This window comes from Centrocercus urophasianus, unplaced genomic scaffold (assembly GCF_019232065.1).
Source record: "Centrocercus urophasianus isolate 14NV4802_14NV808 unplaced genomic scaffold, USGS_Curo_1.0 seq_15, whole genome shotgun sequence".
NCBI classification, from domain to species: Eukaryota; Metazoa; Chordata; class Aves; order Galliformes; family Phasianidae; genus Centrocercus; species Centrocercus urophasianus.
The window spans coordinates 43,407,467-43,423,111 of NW_024884697.1; the positions used below are offsets into that span (position 1 = coordinate 43,407,467).

The 15,645-nt window shown below is 43.3% G+C and overlaps 2 protein-coding genes across 6 annotated transcripts in view; one reads left to right on the forward strand and one right to left on the reverse strand.

Moving 5' to 3' along the window:
- FGD6 (FYVE, RhoGEF and PH domain containing 6) overlaps positions 1-2,500 on the reverse strand; it is a 67,475-nt gene extending 64,975 nt beyond the window's left edge. Inside the window, exon 1 of the mRNA XM_042815703.1 lies at positions 2,418-2,500. Within this exon, the coding sequence (XP_042671637.1) occupies positions 2,418-2,430 (13 nt within the window). The 5' untranslated portion in view covers positions 2,431-2,500. The remainder of the gene's footprint in view (positions 1-2,417) is intronic.
- Positions 2,501-2,782: 282 nt separating this feature from the next.
- The window catches only part of VEZT (vezatin, adherens junctions transmembrane protein), a 46,260-nt gene continuing 33,397 nt past the window's right edge, over positions 2,783-15,645 (forward strand). For 4 of the 5 annotated variants that reach the window (XM_042815544.1, XM_042815545.1, XM_042815547.1 and 1 more), the window contains exon 1: positions 2,783-2,903. In XM_042815544.1, the coding sequence (XP_042671478.1) occupies positions 2,868-2,903 (36 nt within the window). In that variant the 5' untranslated portion in view covers positions 2,783-2,867. Of the gene's footprint in view, positions 2,904-8,701; positions 8,868-15,645 lie in introns of those variants that run through there. The other variant, XM_042815549.1, reaches the window with a different exon arrangement.

Here is a 15,645-nt window from a genome sequence, read left to right on the forward strand (position 1 = left end):
CTTCAGGCAATGGGCAGAAGCTCTGCTCAGTACTTCTCTCCCCACCTCTGTCCCTTCCAGAGTGTCCTGCTTACCAAGCTGAGGTCACATATCTCTGCAAATCTTAACCTCAAATACTGAATCAATACTGATGACACTCTACCAAATTGCTTTGTTGTAGAGTTATCTTAAAACAAGACACCAGAGAAATCCTCCAGCCCTCCAGATTCACCTGGATGAAGAGCAGAAGGCAAGGCAAGTCCCACCTGAAAGCTTCACATGAACACTTATACATTCTATATATATATATATACACATATGTATATACCTATATATAATCTGCATTATCACCCAGTTATCAGAAAGCTATTTTACACATCACAAAAAGCAGCGTAATGACTAATTTGCAGTTTAAATAATTTCAATACAGGAAATAGATCCCAAAGGTCATTGGGATCCTGAAACCAAAACAGAGTAGGTGATGTGTTTCTATTTAAGCCCCAGCCTTATAAAGCATGTCTATGTATTTCAGAAGTCTAATGCTGTAACAACACATAGAGGCAGATGTGCAGCCTTTACAAGTGTCTCCTCAGCACTCAGTCTCCTCAGCCATGCCCTGCCATGAGCTTCTTATCCAAACTGCCAAAAGCTGTCACAACGCTGTCAACAAGATCATGAATCTCTGATCCCGTTCTGCCTGTTCCCCAGATTATGTGAGGGTAAGAAAATATCTATCACATAGCTTATATTCTTCACACCCTCCACAGCCTCTCACCTTCACCTTCCTGCCTACCAGCACTCCCTGTGCCTTCCCCTTCTAATTCCTCACTAAAATTCACATTTTCCAGAAGCCTTCCCACTTTTCCCTTACCAATATTCCTCAGCATCCTTTTCTCTTTTGCTTTCCAAGTGACTTTGCTCATGTGAATCCCCCCTTCCCACCTTTCCCACTCACTCCATCACAACACGACCCCTAACAGCACAGCAGACCCTGCAAGCCCTGCAGTGACTACTAGTAGCTGGCAAGCCACTCAGACTTCAGAAACTTACTGCTGTATCCAATTTAATTTTCACAGCCCAGCTCTAAGCTCTTGGGCACCCCCTAACACAGATCTTCTATTTGCACAGCTGTTTAACTCTTAAAAAAAAAAAAAAAGGCAGCAGTGAATTGTACTACCGGTAGCACTACTTAATAATGTGAACATGCAATCCAGCTGTTAAGAGAGAGGTGATACACTGTTTTATTACACGGTTTTCAGAGCTAACCAAAATCAGTTCCATTGGGGATAACTGAAATGGAGCGGAAGGATGCATTCTATGGCTCTTTGCTTTCCAGTAAATTCTGATTATCTAAGAGAGCCCAGAAAACTTAATTAATGCTAGATTAGAAAACAAATTGGCATATTTGAGAGGAAAACACTGAGAACCTGGCTTCTGGTTTTGCTTGAAATCCGTATTCCTTTTGGTTTAAAACAGCCCTCCCCCCAGATCCTTACAGGAAACACTTTGCTGCTCCAGGCTTGCACTGTAATTAGTTGTTTCCACTCAATACATCATGATTCCACAGGGCATCTTTTCAATGCAGAAATGACTCCCATCCCCATCTTCAAGCAGCCTAAGAAAGGAACCCACTAATGCAGCAGATGGGTGAACAAAAGTACTGCTAACACACAACCGGATAAACAAGCAGAAAGGAAAGCACCCGCAACTCCCCTCAGCACGGGCAGCTCTGCTTTTAAACCAGGAATTTGCCTCGCAGCTCTTTTGGCCTCACGTTGAAATCGGTAAAGGGAAGCGGGAGGAATAGCAGCAGGTCGGTACGGCAGGAGCGGGACGTCCTGCACCTAAGGGTGAAAGCTGGGGAGGGACTCTTTGTCAGGGGATGCGATGACAGGACAAGGAGGAACAGCTTTTAACGAACGGAGGAGAGATTTCGGATAGACATTAGGGGGAAGATTTTCACTGAGACAGCGGTGAGGCAGTGACACAGCTGCCCGGAGGCACTCACGGCCAGGCAGGACAGAGCCCCAGGCAGCTTCATCTGGCGGGAGGCGTCCCTGCCCATGGCAGGGGCTGGGACCGGACGGGCCGCAGGGTCTCTTCAGCACAAGCCGTCCGGTGACCCTCGGAGCACTTCGTAGCGCCTCCGCTCCGGCAGAGGGCCGAAGCCCGCAGGCACCCACCGGACCGGGGCTGTCCTGCCAGCAAAGCTCCCGGCCCGGCAACCGCTCCCGCGGCGGCGGCACCGATCGGCGCCGTCGGGCAGTGACAGCCGCCGCGCCGGTCTGCTCCGCGGTGCCGGGAGCGAACCTCAGGGCGGCCACGGGGGCGCCGCGCTGGGACGGGACGGACCGGCACCGGAGCGCGGCGGTGCCCCGCGCCGCCGTCCCACCTGCCTTCCCCCCACGGCCGCTCCCCTACTTTCCCCCGGCACTCACCGGCGGAGCTCATGGCGCTCCCCGCACCGCACCGCTCCGTTCCGCTCTCCCCTGTCCGTCACGGCGCGGCCCCGCTCGGGGCCTGGCAGCAGGAGTCCATTGTCCGCCCGCGCCGCCCCCCGGCAGCGCCCTCCGCCCGCTCCCGCATAACTCCCCGCGGCGGGCGGCACACTGAGCGCAGCCAGCGCCCGCCGCGCGCCCCGCAACCCCCTCTCCGTGCGCGGCAGCGCCCCCTGCCGGGCGCCAGCCCGCCCCGCCCCGCCCCTCCCGGTGCCCGCCTGCCCGCCCCGCCCCCTCGCCCCCCCGCCCCTTCCTCCCACCCGGAAGCGGGCGCGCCGTGCCCGTCGGGAGCTGTAGTTCCGTCGTCCGCAAGGCGGGGAAGGTGCTGCCGCCGGCGGGGCGGACTCCGTTTCCCAGCGTGCCCGCAGGGGGTGGCATGGCGGCGGGAGGATGACACCGGAGTTTGACGAAGAAGTGGTGTTTGAGGTGGGCGCGGGGGAGACCCGGGGCGGGCTGGGCGCGCATCTCTCCGCCCCTTGCCGGGGCGTTGCGGGGCGGCCCCAGGTGACCGCTGGGCGCGGAGCGCTACCGGGGGCCGCAGAGAGGAGTGCCGCCCCGGGAGGCCCGAGGGCCGCGACGGCGGCGGTGGTGGGGCCGGGCGGGGGGAGAGCGCGGGGCCGGAGCGGCGGGAAGGGGATGGAATGGAGGTGTGCGCACAGCGCGCCGTTCTGCGAGGCGAGATGGGGCAGGGACAAAGGGTCCGGGACCTCTTTGGGCCGACGAACCGTGTGTGGGAAGCAGCCTGACTCGCGGGAGAAGTGCGTGCACGCACACCCGTGTCCAAGTGTTGCCCCATCTTTCTAACGGCTGTGTTGCTTACAGTCTGTGTAAAGCATTGTATTGCATCACAAATCGCGTTCTTAGTCATCTCTACAATACCGTGTAGACCTTATTTAAATCAGTGGGTAAATACATTGGTTATCATTGGGTGACCAAATGGGATCGATTTGCAGTAGATCACTGTAACTACATCTCCGTGCTGGCCACAACTATTCTTTAGACATCTAGAAGATGCGGTTATACAGAAATACTGTCTTTAAAGGGATTAATTATATTAAGAAAGCCTCTGCTTTTACCAGGATGACAAAAGCTCCTTACATGAGGAATACTTTATTTTTTTTTTATTTCCAGATGTGTAGGTACTGCCTGCTCATGGCTTTGGTCTGTAGCACAAGGTTGTTATCCACAATCAGCCTTAAGTGCAGTCAGTAGTGCCTGACCCTTCTGCTGCTGTGGTATTAAATCATTTCCTTGAATGGTGTAAAGCTTTGTTGAGAATTTATTACACAGGTGCAGTGCCTGCCTTCTGCACTCACTGCTTTAGTAGAAGTGATGCTTGACTTATAGTTTCACAGTTCAGGCAGCACTTAGAGTTTTGATTAAAACAGGAGGAAGTTCTGCTACATAGGGAGTAAAAGATATCCTGGCATGTGCATTTGCACTTGACTATTTTCTGTGTTGGTAGTGCATTTCTTTCTCTGTTAGAGTCCCTTGGTGCACTGCTGTGTTAAGTGTGTGTGTATGCAGAATTTACTATGTCACTTGTTATACTTTCGTTTAATAGTGTCCAGCTTATCTCTTCCCAAGTCAGCAGTCACTTTTGCAAGGAGACCTTCAGGATGTGGACCTAGGTTACTGTGAACTTCTGACTCCTGTGAGCAAAACATTGGACAATGTTATAAGCAATGGTGGCAGATTCAGCCATATACATCGCATCAGCTCTTTGTTTACGAAGCTGGTCATATTCTCTTACTCCTCCTGACTTGCACATACCTTCAAACCATAGAAAGGCGTTTTGTGATAGATTTCCTGTTCTAAGCAGCTGAACTCTTCTTATACACACCGGAACAGGTTGCCCAAGGAGGTTGTGGATGTCCCAGGCTTGGAGGCATTCAAGGCCAGGCTGGATGGCAGCCTGGTCTGGTGGTTGGCGACCCTGCACATAGCAGGGAGGTTGAAACTAGATGATCATTGTGGTCCTTTTCCACCCAGGCCATTCTATGATTCTGTTCATGGGAACATCTGTGGAAGTTTTGCCCATTTTCTTATTGTTTCTTGCTTGTGTTTAGTCTAATTGTTCGTTTCTTATCATGTCTTAGAGTCTCTGGATAGTTTCCTTGGAATGCACATGTATATCGGATGGCAACATGGGAATTAGCATAGAGAAAGAAACAGACAAAGCAGGGAAGACATCTTTTTGTGTTCTTGACAACTCCTAGTCTGAGGCCTCTTTTGTAAGAGTAGAGAAACTCCTGACAGAGGAAGAACACTGAGAAATGCCAGGATTTTGGACAACTCTTGGGGTAGCATATGATCTCAACAGAACTCCTGTGAAGAAGATATGTGAGAGTGTGGGCTTGGAGCCTACTGCACTTCTACCTCTGTCTCATACCTTTAGTATTTTCTTTCTCCTCTTCCTTTTCTTTTCTGTCCACTGAGGTACCAGGATACAGTACGACTCAACATCTCTTCTGTTCACCCATGGTAGAAGTCATGGTTACTGTTTCAGTGTGACTCGTGTAGGAACAGCCAGCATCTGACAATAATTTCTGTTGTGATACTGCTCGGTAAAGTCTTCCAGTGGGAAAGGAGGTCATAGAATCACAGAGTATCCTGGCTCCACACACAAACTACAGAAAGCTCAAACTCTGTGTCTGAAAGCATTGTCCAAATGCTTTAAGCCCAGCAGCATGGGCTTTGCTCGCTGCCCTGGGGAGCGTGCTCCTGTGCCCACCCACCCTCTGGTGAAGAACTCTCCCTGATGCAGCTCCACGCTGTTTCTTGGTTCTGTTGCTGTAACCAGTGAAGAACTAATGAGAGTTACTTGTTTCTTTTGTTTCACTAAAATTACCTGGAAAAGATAGACAATTTTCCTAGGTGAAGATGAATACAATGTTACTTGAGCGTAGATCAGATGGGGAGAGGCTGAACAGCCTTGTACTCCGTGGGTTTGATGATGTGTGTTATGGGTATGAAGGTCTTGCAGGCTCCACAGGCAATGCATGGGAAAAGTGTCGTTGGTATTGTATATAGGTATGAAAATGATAACCTGCTTACTAGATACAGTGTTTTTTAAATCTTTGAAATTTATGTATCTGCATTAGTTAAATTGAAGAAGCAAACAACCAGGCTGTACCACCTATTTGTGTGCTTCCCTGCACGTGTCAACTGTACAGCACTTTAGTATTCTCTTGTAATGCTCTTGACACCTGTCTGGTAATCTTTATACTTTTCCATTCCAATTATGCTTACTATTTCCCTTTACACATACAGTGCAAAAAGTGTCACACACCAGCAGGATAACTCAATTTGCTAGATCCCCAGTGTTCATGAGGCATTTCCAGTATGGTCTTTCAGTTGGTTGGGAGCATGCAGAAAGCTGTCCTCTTCCTGCTTAGTAGGATAAAACACTTTGCTGGGCCTGTTTAGCCTTGCATGCTGGTATTCTAAGTCAAGGTGGCTGGAAGTACCCTAGGTCCTTGAGGTTGCTGTCACTTAAAACAAGCGTACCAGCCTAAGGAAAAGGTTCTTTGTTACAGCTTTTAAAAAATTCCTGCATTCCTGAAAGTGAGTATTGATCACAATTCTTATATCAAAGAAATGTTACCATCAATGTTCTAACAAATGCATAATCGGGAAAGAAGAGCTCCTTTGTATTTTCTGTGCTCGAACAGAATGGGGAGTGCATCACCTGTTTCACATCACAGTTATGTCCAGTGTTATTTACTACACATTTTTCAAGCCATAGTTCTGTCCATTGGGCTTAAATATATCAATGACCACTGCCTGCATTATAAATTTTGCCACATCAAACAGATGATGGTTCACTTAAAGGTATTTATCAGACCACTGATCCTTATCGAATAGTTCTGACGGAAGACAAGCACAAGGAAGGTATCACAAGAGCCATCCCTGTGATTGAATAACAATGAGTGATGGTCACTTCACTGGTCAGAAATGTTGCCATCCTCTATCCAGTTTATAAGTGAATTCCTACAGCACCCAGAAATTCTCATTTACTGTCTGCATAGTCATCTTCTGCCCAAGTTTTTACTTTTGTTCCACTTCAGTTCTTACTTCTTAACTTCAGTCCTTGCACCTGTTCTGTTTACAGTCAATTGTTCTTTTAATGGAAATGCTAGAAATATTAGGGGAGAGGAGGCAGAACTCAAGAGACACGGAGGTGCCCCTGATGCTTGGTGTGAATTTGCCTGCCAGCAGTGTGGTAAATCAAAAATTGCTTTAATGTAGAGCAAATTATGGATAAAAAAATTTTAATTCATGCCTGTTATTTTATTAAAGATGTTAAGGTAGGGTAGAGGAAACTTGATAAGTTACTTGAGATGAGGTTTTTCGCAACCCAAAGAGAGATTTGTTTCTTTGGACAACATTTGTTTCTTGATTTCTTTTAATTTTTGAATATATAAATTTAAAATGTTTATTAAAACTATCTAAATTTATGCATCATTATTCCAGTGGGAGGAATGTGTCAGAACTTCATTGTTTTGATAGTAACTGCCATCTACTTTCTGACTCAAAATTCATTCATGGCTTCTTTATAGTTGCACTTTTGCTAATGTTGTCCATTAACATATTCCACTCTTTTACATCTCCTGAATTTTGCTAGGGATTTTGCTTAACTGACTAATCCAAGATATTTAGTCTCCTTTTACAGAACGTGTTTATTGTTATTCACTGCTTCAAGCTTGAGTTCATCTTTCTTTACATGAGCCTGCAGTGTGATATTCAGCGTTCTTGCTGGGGTCTTGTAGAACTGTAGGCACTTGTTTCTGCTGGGACTGCTTTGATTCTTGCATCGTAGGCCTACAGGCAACTTTTTCAAGTGTTCATACTGTTGATGTTATAATGCTACTCATGTTTGTGCTCTAATCATCATTACTGGAGGAATTGTTTGTATTAGTCACTGTATGTAAGATCTTGCTGTTGTCTACTGTTAATTTGCATGCCATTATCACTCAAAGTACCCACCTGAGATCATCCAGGTCTTTATGTATGATATTTCTACACGTGCTTTTCTACGCGTGATGTTACTTGGTGTTACCAGGACATTTCGTTAGCGTTCTCTTGGTATGAAGATGAAGCTTTGATCAAAGTCTGATTCTGGAGGAACTCCATTTGTAACTGTCTGACCTGATGGTTTTCTATTCCACACAACCCACTGTTATCTTTGTCATTTATGTATTTAGTTCATTTTGTATCTTAACTGATATGGCATGGTATTGAAAGCCCATACCCCACAAGGCATAGTCTCAAAAGTCCATATAGGCTTTCTCAATTTCCATTATTTAGAAAACGAGCTGTCTCATCAAAGGATTTGATGCCATCTACCTCTGGTAAACTCATGTGGTATCTTTGCTGATGATCAGTTCTCTTCTTTGTCTTTGAATTTTGAAAGGAAGATTAATTATGTGCAGTAGCATGCTGGCTTTTGATCAGATTCGTAGAACTGACATACTGCTTTTTTCTCCTTGGCAGCATGTCTGCTGTTTTTTCTACTTGCAAGTTTATAGATTTATTAAAAAATCTTATCTGCTGGATCTTTGATCTAATGTGCCCATTCTTTCAGAACACTGGGATGAAGGTGATCCAAATACTGTTCAGTAAGTGCATTTTCAGCTCCATAGTCCTGCTTGCAGCTAAGTCATTTGTCCTATATTTTAACGAGCTTGCACAATATTGTTTTGCGTTTGGGTTGTTGTTAAAGCTATGCTCACAAAGTCACAGAATGGCTCAGTTTGACTTCCTAAACACAGTGATTTTTGTCACTTGGCAGGGTTAGAAATGCTTTTTTTTTTTTTTTTTTTTTTAAAATCTCTAATGTTATGAGTAATGAAGAAGGGACTGGAAAAGAATACTAACAGCCTCAGTGGTAGTGTCTGTAGTGCTCCCTCAGCAGGATTATTTTCACTGAATATCTTCTTTACACTTATGGAGAGGTTTGTGAGTGGAACTGTAAGCAGGATCATGAGACTGACTTGACTATAAACTAGGTGGCTAAGAAAGACAGGAGGGAAAAAAATACCTTGATGTTATTTTTTCAATCAGATTGTTTCATGTTTTATCTCGCCGCTTGGCTGTATAAATATTACCATTAGTGTTGTGGAATGGTACTGCACCTTTCATCTGCACCCGCTGCTAATGTCAGATTAAATTGGCCGTGTAACTGCAGCCTGGAGCGATCCCTCTGCTGCAAGTCGTGGTGCACTTTAGAGGCACCTGAGCCAGTGGCAAGTGGACTAATTCAGTTGTTTTGCTTCTCAGCAGTCTACTATGAGGATAGGGAGGATAGACTGTGCTCTCTTTTCATCACATCGCTGGGAAGAGGCAGGTGATAGCAGAACGAAAACAGAAGAAAGTACCAGCTTAAATCTATGCAAGAAACCTTCTAGTGATTGTGGGTGCTAAGTATACTCATCAGGCATTTTTGACTAACATTAATGTCTTACCTAAGCAGGCAAAGGAAGGTATGGTATGGGCCATATGGTGCACAAACCCATATTGTCATTATTATTCCCAGCAGGAAATTTGAAGACAGAAGTACATGCTGATTCACAGTAATTTATTTTTTAGATCTCTTGGTCCAAAAATTTGGAATCTTCTGTGCTAATTCCTCCAGGTTCATTTTTACAGGAGAGTTAATACTGTATACTGTTCCCACCATTTTGTCACGAACCAACTTCCTTGAGACACCCAAAATATAAAATCTATCACTGTGCTTGGTTGGATGGGGCCAACCAAGAAATATTCTATTTTATGACTGGTTTACCAGTCAGATGCATTAACTTCATGAATTTCATTGTACGTGTAAATGAAAGTAAAAATCTGTGAGCGTTAGTAACCGATATAAAACCAACTGTGAGTTTCGTGTGACAGCTCAGTGTGGTGGCTTGTGCAATCAGTGACTTGCCACCCAAGGCTCCAGGTCTGTGACAGGCCTCTTTCTCTGCCTTCCAGGGAGGATACGTTTACCACTTCTGCCTTCAGTTTTTCAGTTACTATTAATTTCTGTCTTTGACAGAGAGGTCAGCTTTTGTATTCACAAGTCCATTTTTGATTGGGTAAATAGCAGTGGGAGCTTTGGATTATTGAGATTCAGAGCTTTCCTAGCATGTAAGACTACTCCATAAGACTTTTCCATTATGGCAGTAATGTGCCACCTCCTGCTGAAAATGCAAAGGGAAGAGCTTTCCCGTTCCGTAAGTTCAGTGACATGGAACTGTGCGTGGATTATAAAGCTCTTCAGAATGCAGAAGTGCATGCAATTAGAGATATACCGTGCATCAGAAAATATCCAGGAATACATTATGGCTTCAAAGTAGTTCTCGGAAACTGCTTCTAAATCACATGGTGGAGTAGCATTGAAGAGACCAATGCCTGCCTACTGTGGCGGTGAAAATAGAATAGAAAATGTAAATGATTCTTTCACTGTCGAAGTCAGTCTAATATTAGCCCTGCCAGTGCCTGGCTGCTCGTCATTTGGATGAAAGGAGGAGGTAGCTGCCAGCCAGGAGAATAAGACCAAGGCTTTTAAATACTGTTGTTTGGGAAATCTTATTAATGACTTCATGTAAGATCGATGTGCAGTAAGTCTTTCAGGCAGTATCTTTTTAAAAGCCTTCAGCAATCTGTCATCCTCGCCTCCCTCCCCCCCCAGTTATAAAGCCACATTAGTCAGGAGAAATTGCACAGTCTTGGGAAGTTTCAAACTGCATCCGCTGATGCTGTCAGGAAAATGCTACTGTGCAGGAGCACAGGTGCGACTGCATTGACTGCTACTCTTCATCCTCGGCTCGGGTCATCCTGGAGGGACGAGTGGAACGAAACGGGGAGGTGGGCGAGATTCTGTCGGATGCGTGGGAACAGTACAGGAGAGAAAAATGGAATGCCCTCGTCCAGGAGACAAAGATCGCGCTGTCTGTAAGTGCTAGCTCAACTTTTCCAAGCCATGTTTTGAGAGAGAGGGAGAGATTTTAATACGGTTTATTTGGTTGGGAGCTTTGCCACCTGTTAAGCTCATCTGTTAGGCTTTGTAGATAAGCAAAATCTTTTTCAAACCGAGAATTCAGAGCTTGTTGTCTGTTTGGAGGTTGTTTGATGGTGTTCCTGGACCACTCAGCTTTGAAAAACATTTCTGTATTTTAAGAAGAGATATTTAAACCCTTTATTTTGTGCAGTCACATTAAATGCTAATTTTAAGGTTATTCTGCTCCGTTAGCTATGGTTGAAAGCTGGAGCAGGGGGCTTACTAGATAGTAAATTTTATCTTAGTAAAGAATTTGGGGTGTGGGAAGACCCCATCTCTAATGGAGAAATCTCTAATGGAGAAATCCTGAGTCATTTAGTTCACGATGCATCAGCAAAAATAATTTGGGTGTGGCTTTCATATTCAGCTGCTGTTGTAACACAACCATGACAGCTAACAACATCTTATTTGTGATTACAAAAGTTTTTTCTCAGAATATGCATAAAATGCACATATTAAAGTGCAGTGTTTGTGTTTGCTGCAATAGATAAAGGATATTTGAGAAAATATCAATAAAAAATCAGCTCTCTTCTGCAGCTAAGAAATCCTCTATGATAACAGCCTTTCCATCATGTAGCAGTATACAGCATTGTGTGTTTGATTTTTTGTTAATATTTGACTTGCTTCTGGTATTTATTTTTGCTGTAGGCTTAGAGTTGTGAACAAGAGGATTGGTTCTGATCTTTGGTTCAGTTTAGGAGCTGGGTTTTTTTCTAAGTCAGTGCTGTGTGGAAAGTGGCTTTGAAATAAAGCTTGGAAAAGGGGTAAAGAACAGAATCTTGGGATTAGATTGAGACTCAACTGCTTTCAATGGCCAAGAATTACAGTTGTCATTAAACATAAGTATTTGAAATGTAAAATACATAGGCTGAGAGAACTGTGAATAAGGAGGAAAGGGAATTTTTTTTCTTGATTCTGGACATGAGAGCTAATATAAACCTACAGTATATTATAAATTTCTGTTAAAGTTGGATGTCTTTGCAGTGTGACATAGTAGTGCATTAGAAAAGTCATACAGAAATAAGCAGGAGTTTCTATTGTTCCTGTTGTTCCCAGAAAACCCAGCTTCTTAAAATCTGGGAAAGTTTATTCCTATTTCAGCCCATGAACCATATCAGACAAGCTGTTTCACTTACTAACCAGATTCTCCTTGTCTAGTCTTTTAGAAGTGCACAAAAGAATAATGGCTTTTTGATTATTGGCTGTCCTGAAGCTGTTCTCCATTTCAAGAATGTGTTTTTGACAAGTAGCACAATAAAATGATGTTCTGGTTGTAAATGTAACACCTCTCTCTTGTATCTAGGTGATCTCAGAAAGTGAATTAGAAGACACAGCTTTGAAGAAACTTCAGAAATAAATACATCATATTGCTGAAAAACCCTATCTTGGTATCCTCACTTGCTTTAGATGGTGGGGGTCCAACTTGTTGGCTTGCCTGGGCCACGCTGAGTGAAGAGTGATTGGCATGGGCTGTGTATAAGATTGATAATTCATGTACTTATCATAGCAAAACTTCTTTTTAATCCACTATCAGTGTGCGGTGGGCATGAGAGGCAGAGTTAGCCCTCATGCCCTTCCCACTACAGTGTTCAGTTGTTGCCTACACGATCTGCACTCAAGCTGCACACCATCAGTTTGTGAAAAATATCACTAAAAAAATCATGTAATAATGTTAAAGTTGATGGTATTTGGGGGACTCGTTACTGACTGTCCCAGGGCTGCGTGTGGCCTGTAGGCTCTGGGTTGGACATCTCTGGTTTAAATGGCATTTCCCATTAGTAACTGGTGCTATGATGATGATAGGCAGGCTGAATGATGACTGTGTCATTCTGATATAGGCAACTAGGAATGAGTAAGTGAGACTGATATTCAAGCATGAGCAATACTAACTATTCCAATAGTATCCAGTTTGAGCGATTGAATGTGAAGTTGAAGATTGAAAATACACAGAAATAGATTCCTTTAGGATAATATGGTTCTGTATTAATAGTAGAATGAGATTTTGTATTTTACATTTCCCATTCAAATCATCTACTGAAACAGTGTTGCTATCCCTTTCCCTGACATTCTAACAGTTTTCTTTCAAGACTAACTTACACTTTTTGTACTCCAGCCTACCAATCATTGCAAGGATACATTTCTGTTATGTCCAGAATTTCTCAATCTGAAACTGTAGCACCTATAATATGTGGATAAGCATCAAAATCAACTGGGGGGTTGTTCATTTTAATTTTTATTTTTTAATATTGGGCTGTTGAAAAAAGAATGCATGAATATTAAGAAAGAAAATTAGGAGGCAAAGAAGCAGATTCTGTAAATTCAAAGCTATGATTTATCAGGCGTCATACGTATTAGGATATTAAAGTATTGGTTTTTAAAGCTTCATGAGGATTGTGAGTATTAATTATAATGTTTCTGTTGCTAGTCTTGAAATGTAAGTATATAGTGTAGCATATTTTAATGCTATCATATTGCAAGGAAATGCTTGCATAGTCTTTGACTGCATTGGTTGAAGAAATCCTCAGTGAGTTACACAGCCTGCACAGCTTTGCAAGTGAGAGGCTTGTCAGTAACACTTAAAATCAGACAGTATCTAGGACATTAAATATAATGTCAATAAATAGTTTGTGTGTTTATGTTAGTGTAGGCTAATGTATGACGTAGGTGATATTTCTAATAAAAGAGAAGTTGTAAACCTCAAATTTTATTAATGAACAAGTTGTAAAGCTGAGTGGGCCATGCAAGAGAGCTCATTTGTAATGGAAGTTCTTCATAATCTAATTTCACAGAGGCTTCAACCCACTTCTTAGTTCTTTCTGTACCCACATCTCAGATAGTATAATGGATTTAGAAAAAGGAAATAATGGTATTTTTTCTTAGAGCACAGGGCATAATTCTTCCTCATTTAAATTAATAAAAAATGAGGTTTTACAGTGTGGACTGTAACTTTAGCTAATAATCTCTTAAGAAAAATAGGGGAGAGGAAATAGGTGGCCAGAGGAGGTGTACTAGAAGAGGGTTGCCGAAGTCCAAGTTCTACTTGAGAAATTCAGAGGCCATTGCACATTTACTTGAAGGAATATGTGATAAACATTCAAGTTAAATTTTAATCAATTATAATTTGCCAATTCAGTAATCAAAAAAGTCAAACTATAAGGGGGACATTTAAAAAGCCTTTGAAAGGTTAATCAGAAGGATTTTACTTAAAACCTAGTAAGGTGCTGTATTCTACCTTGATTACAAGAACAGATGACATCGTCATCACAACTACAGTCTGATGTTTCATTAACATTTGAAGAGGTGTTTGATTTGTTTTGTTTAGATTTTCATTTCTGTGCAGTAGAAATTACACTAAGTTAACTGTGTGGTTTTAATGTAGTGTAAAAATAAGAGAGAAGAGCCAGGCATTCTTAGGTCTATGCAATAATTCACTTACTAAATATAGCATTCAGGATTTTAGCTGATTCTCTCTGGTTTTAGTGGACAGAGTCTCTCGCTGCGTGTCCCTTCCTTTGCCTTCTTTTATCCATTCCTGTGGGGAAATGGAACCAATCTAAACAGCTTTATGCTGTTTTTCTTGATCAGCTTTTAAGAAAATGATCTCATAGTGTATCATTCCCTCCTGTGCCTTGCACATTTAAAGTGACCTTACACAATCAGAATAAAAAAACCTCTTTTTTTCATCTCCTGGAATGCTGACAGATTGCTTTCTTCGTACTGAATATTTGCTCTGTGGTGGTTTTGGATCATTGGCAAAAACATAGTTTGCCTTTCCTTTAAGTTGGCTGGTGCTTGCTTGAATCCCTTGTAATGACGAGCTATCAGCAGTGTGGCCTTTCTGCAGTGACCAGAAGGAGAAGTAATTTTACCTTATTTCCACAACAGAGAGGGAAGAAAGCAGAACACAGGAGATATGCCCAAAGATAGTGGGCAAACCCCTTGGTATATGTATTTTGACAGCTGTCTGTATTTAGGTGAGTATCAATAAAGAGAAGAATAGTCCCGTGTCCTGCTTGTGGCAGGTGTGATTGAGATGATTGTCATCACTGAAGACAGCAAAAACATTTTTTTTGCTTTTTTGGATTTGCAGATTACTGAGGTGAAATAGTCTTTAAACTTCTTGGTTTGTTTTCACGCCCAAACACAGTATTTGAGGTGCAGTCTCACTAGCTGTGTACAAGGGCACTGTCACTTCCTAGTCTTGTTGGCCTTACTATTTCTGATGCAGGCCACGATGCCATTGGCCTTCTTGGCCACCTGGCCACACTGCTGGCTTATGTTCAGCAGCTGCCAGCTAACACCCTCAGGCTCTTTTCTGCTGGGCACCCATACTGCTGTGGTTATGACCAACATGTAGCACTCAGCACCGAGCCTCATTGGATGCCGTGAGGCCAGACTGAACTCCATTCACTGTGACTGAGCCCAGCCATCAGCCAGATGAACTCACAGAGCTGTACATCTGTCCAAACCAGGAGAATATTGTGGGCAGCAATATGAAACGTGTTACTAAAATTGAAGTATCCATAGTCTTTACCTCATCTGAGTGTCATAGAGGTAGATCAGGCTAGTCAGGCAGGACCTGTCCTTCATAAACCCATGCTGGCTTCACATCATTTGTTTGTCTTATCTATACTGAATGACGGCATTCCAGATGACCTTCTCAATTACCTTGTCTGGTACCAAGGTCAGACCAATAGGCCTGTAATTCCTGGAGTTTTGTCTACACCCACTTGTCTAAACTTGGAACGCTCTTGCTGATTCTGTCTGAAATATCCATGCTACCCTAAGAGCCTCCAGTGTGTGTGGGTTTGAGTTGTTCAGGTGTGCTGGCAGTGTGCTGCCTGCTTTGTGTGGAGACCATTTCCAGGAGACATGGTTATGCATGTCCATTCCATTTGAAGTTTTGTCCTGAAGTTACTGGGGTAATTTAACATTGCCTTACATAAAAGAAGTATTCTAGTCTATTATGTTTTCTTTTGCATTTTAATTAAGTAATTCTGGTGAAGAGGCATGTTGCACTTTTAGGGAAACATAGCTTCTTTCCTGCCAGTCTAGGATTGAATTGTTTAATTAGGGTTGTCTGCACTTGAAAAAGTACTTGATGGTGAAGAAAGGATCCTTGGA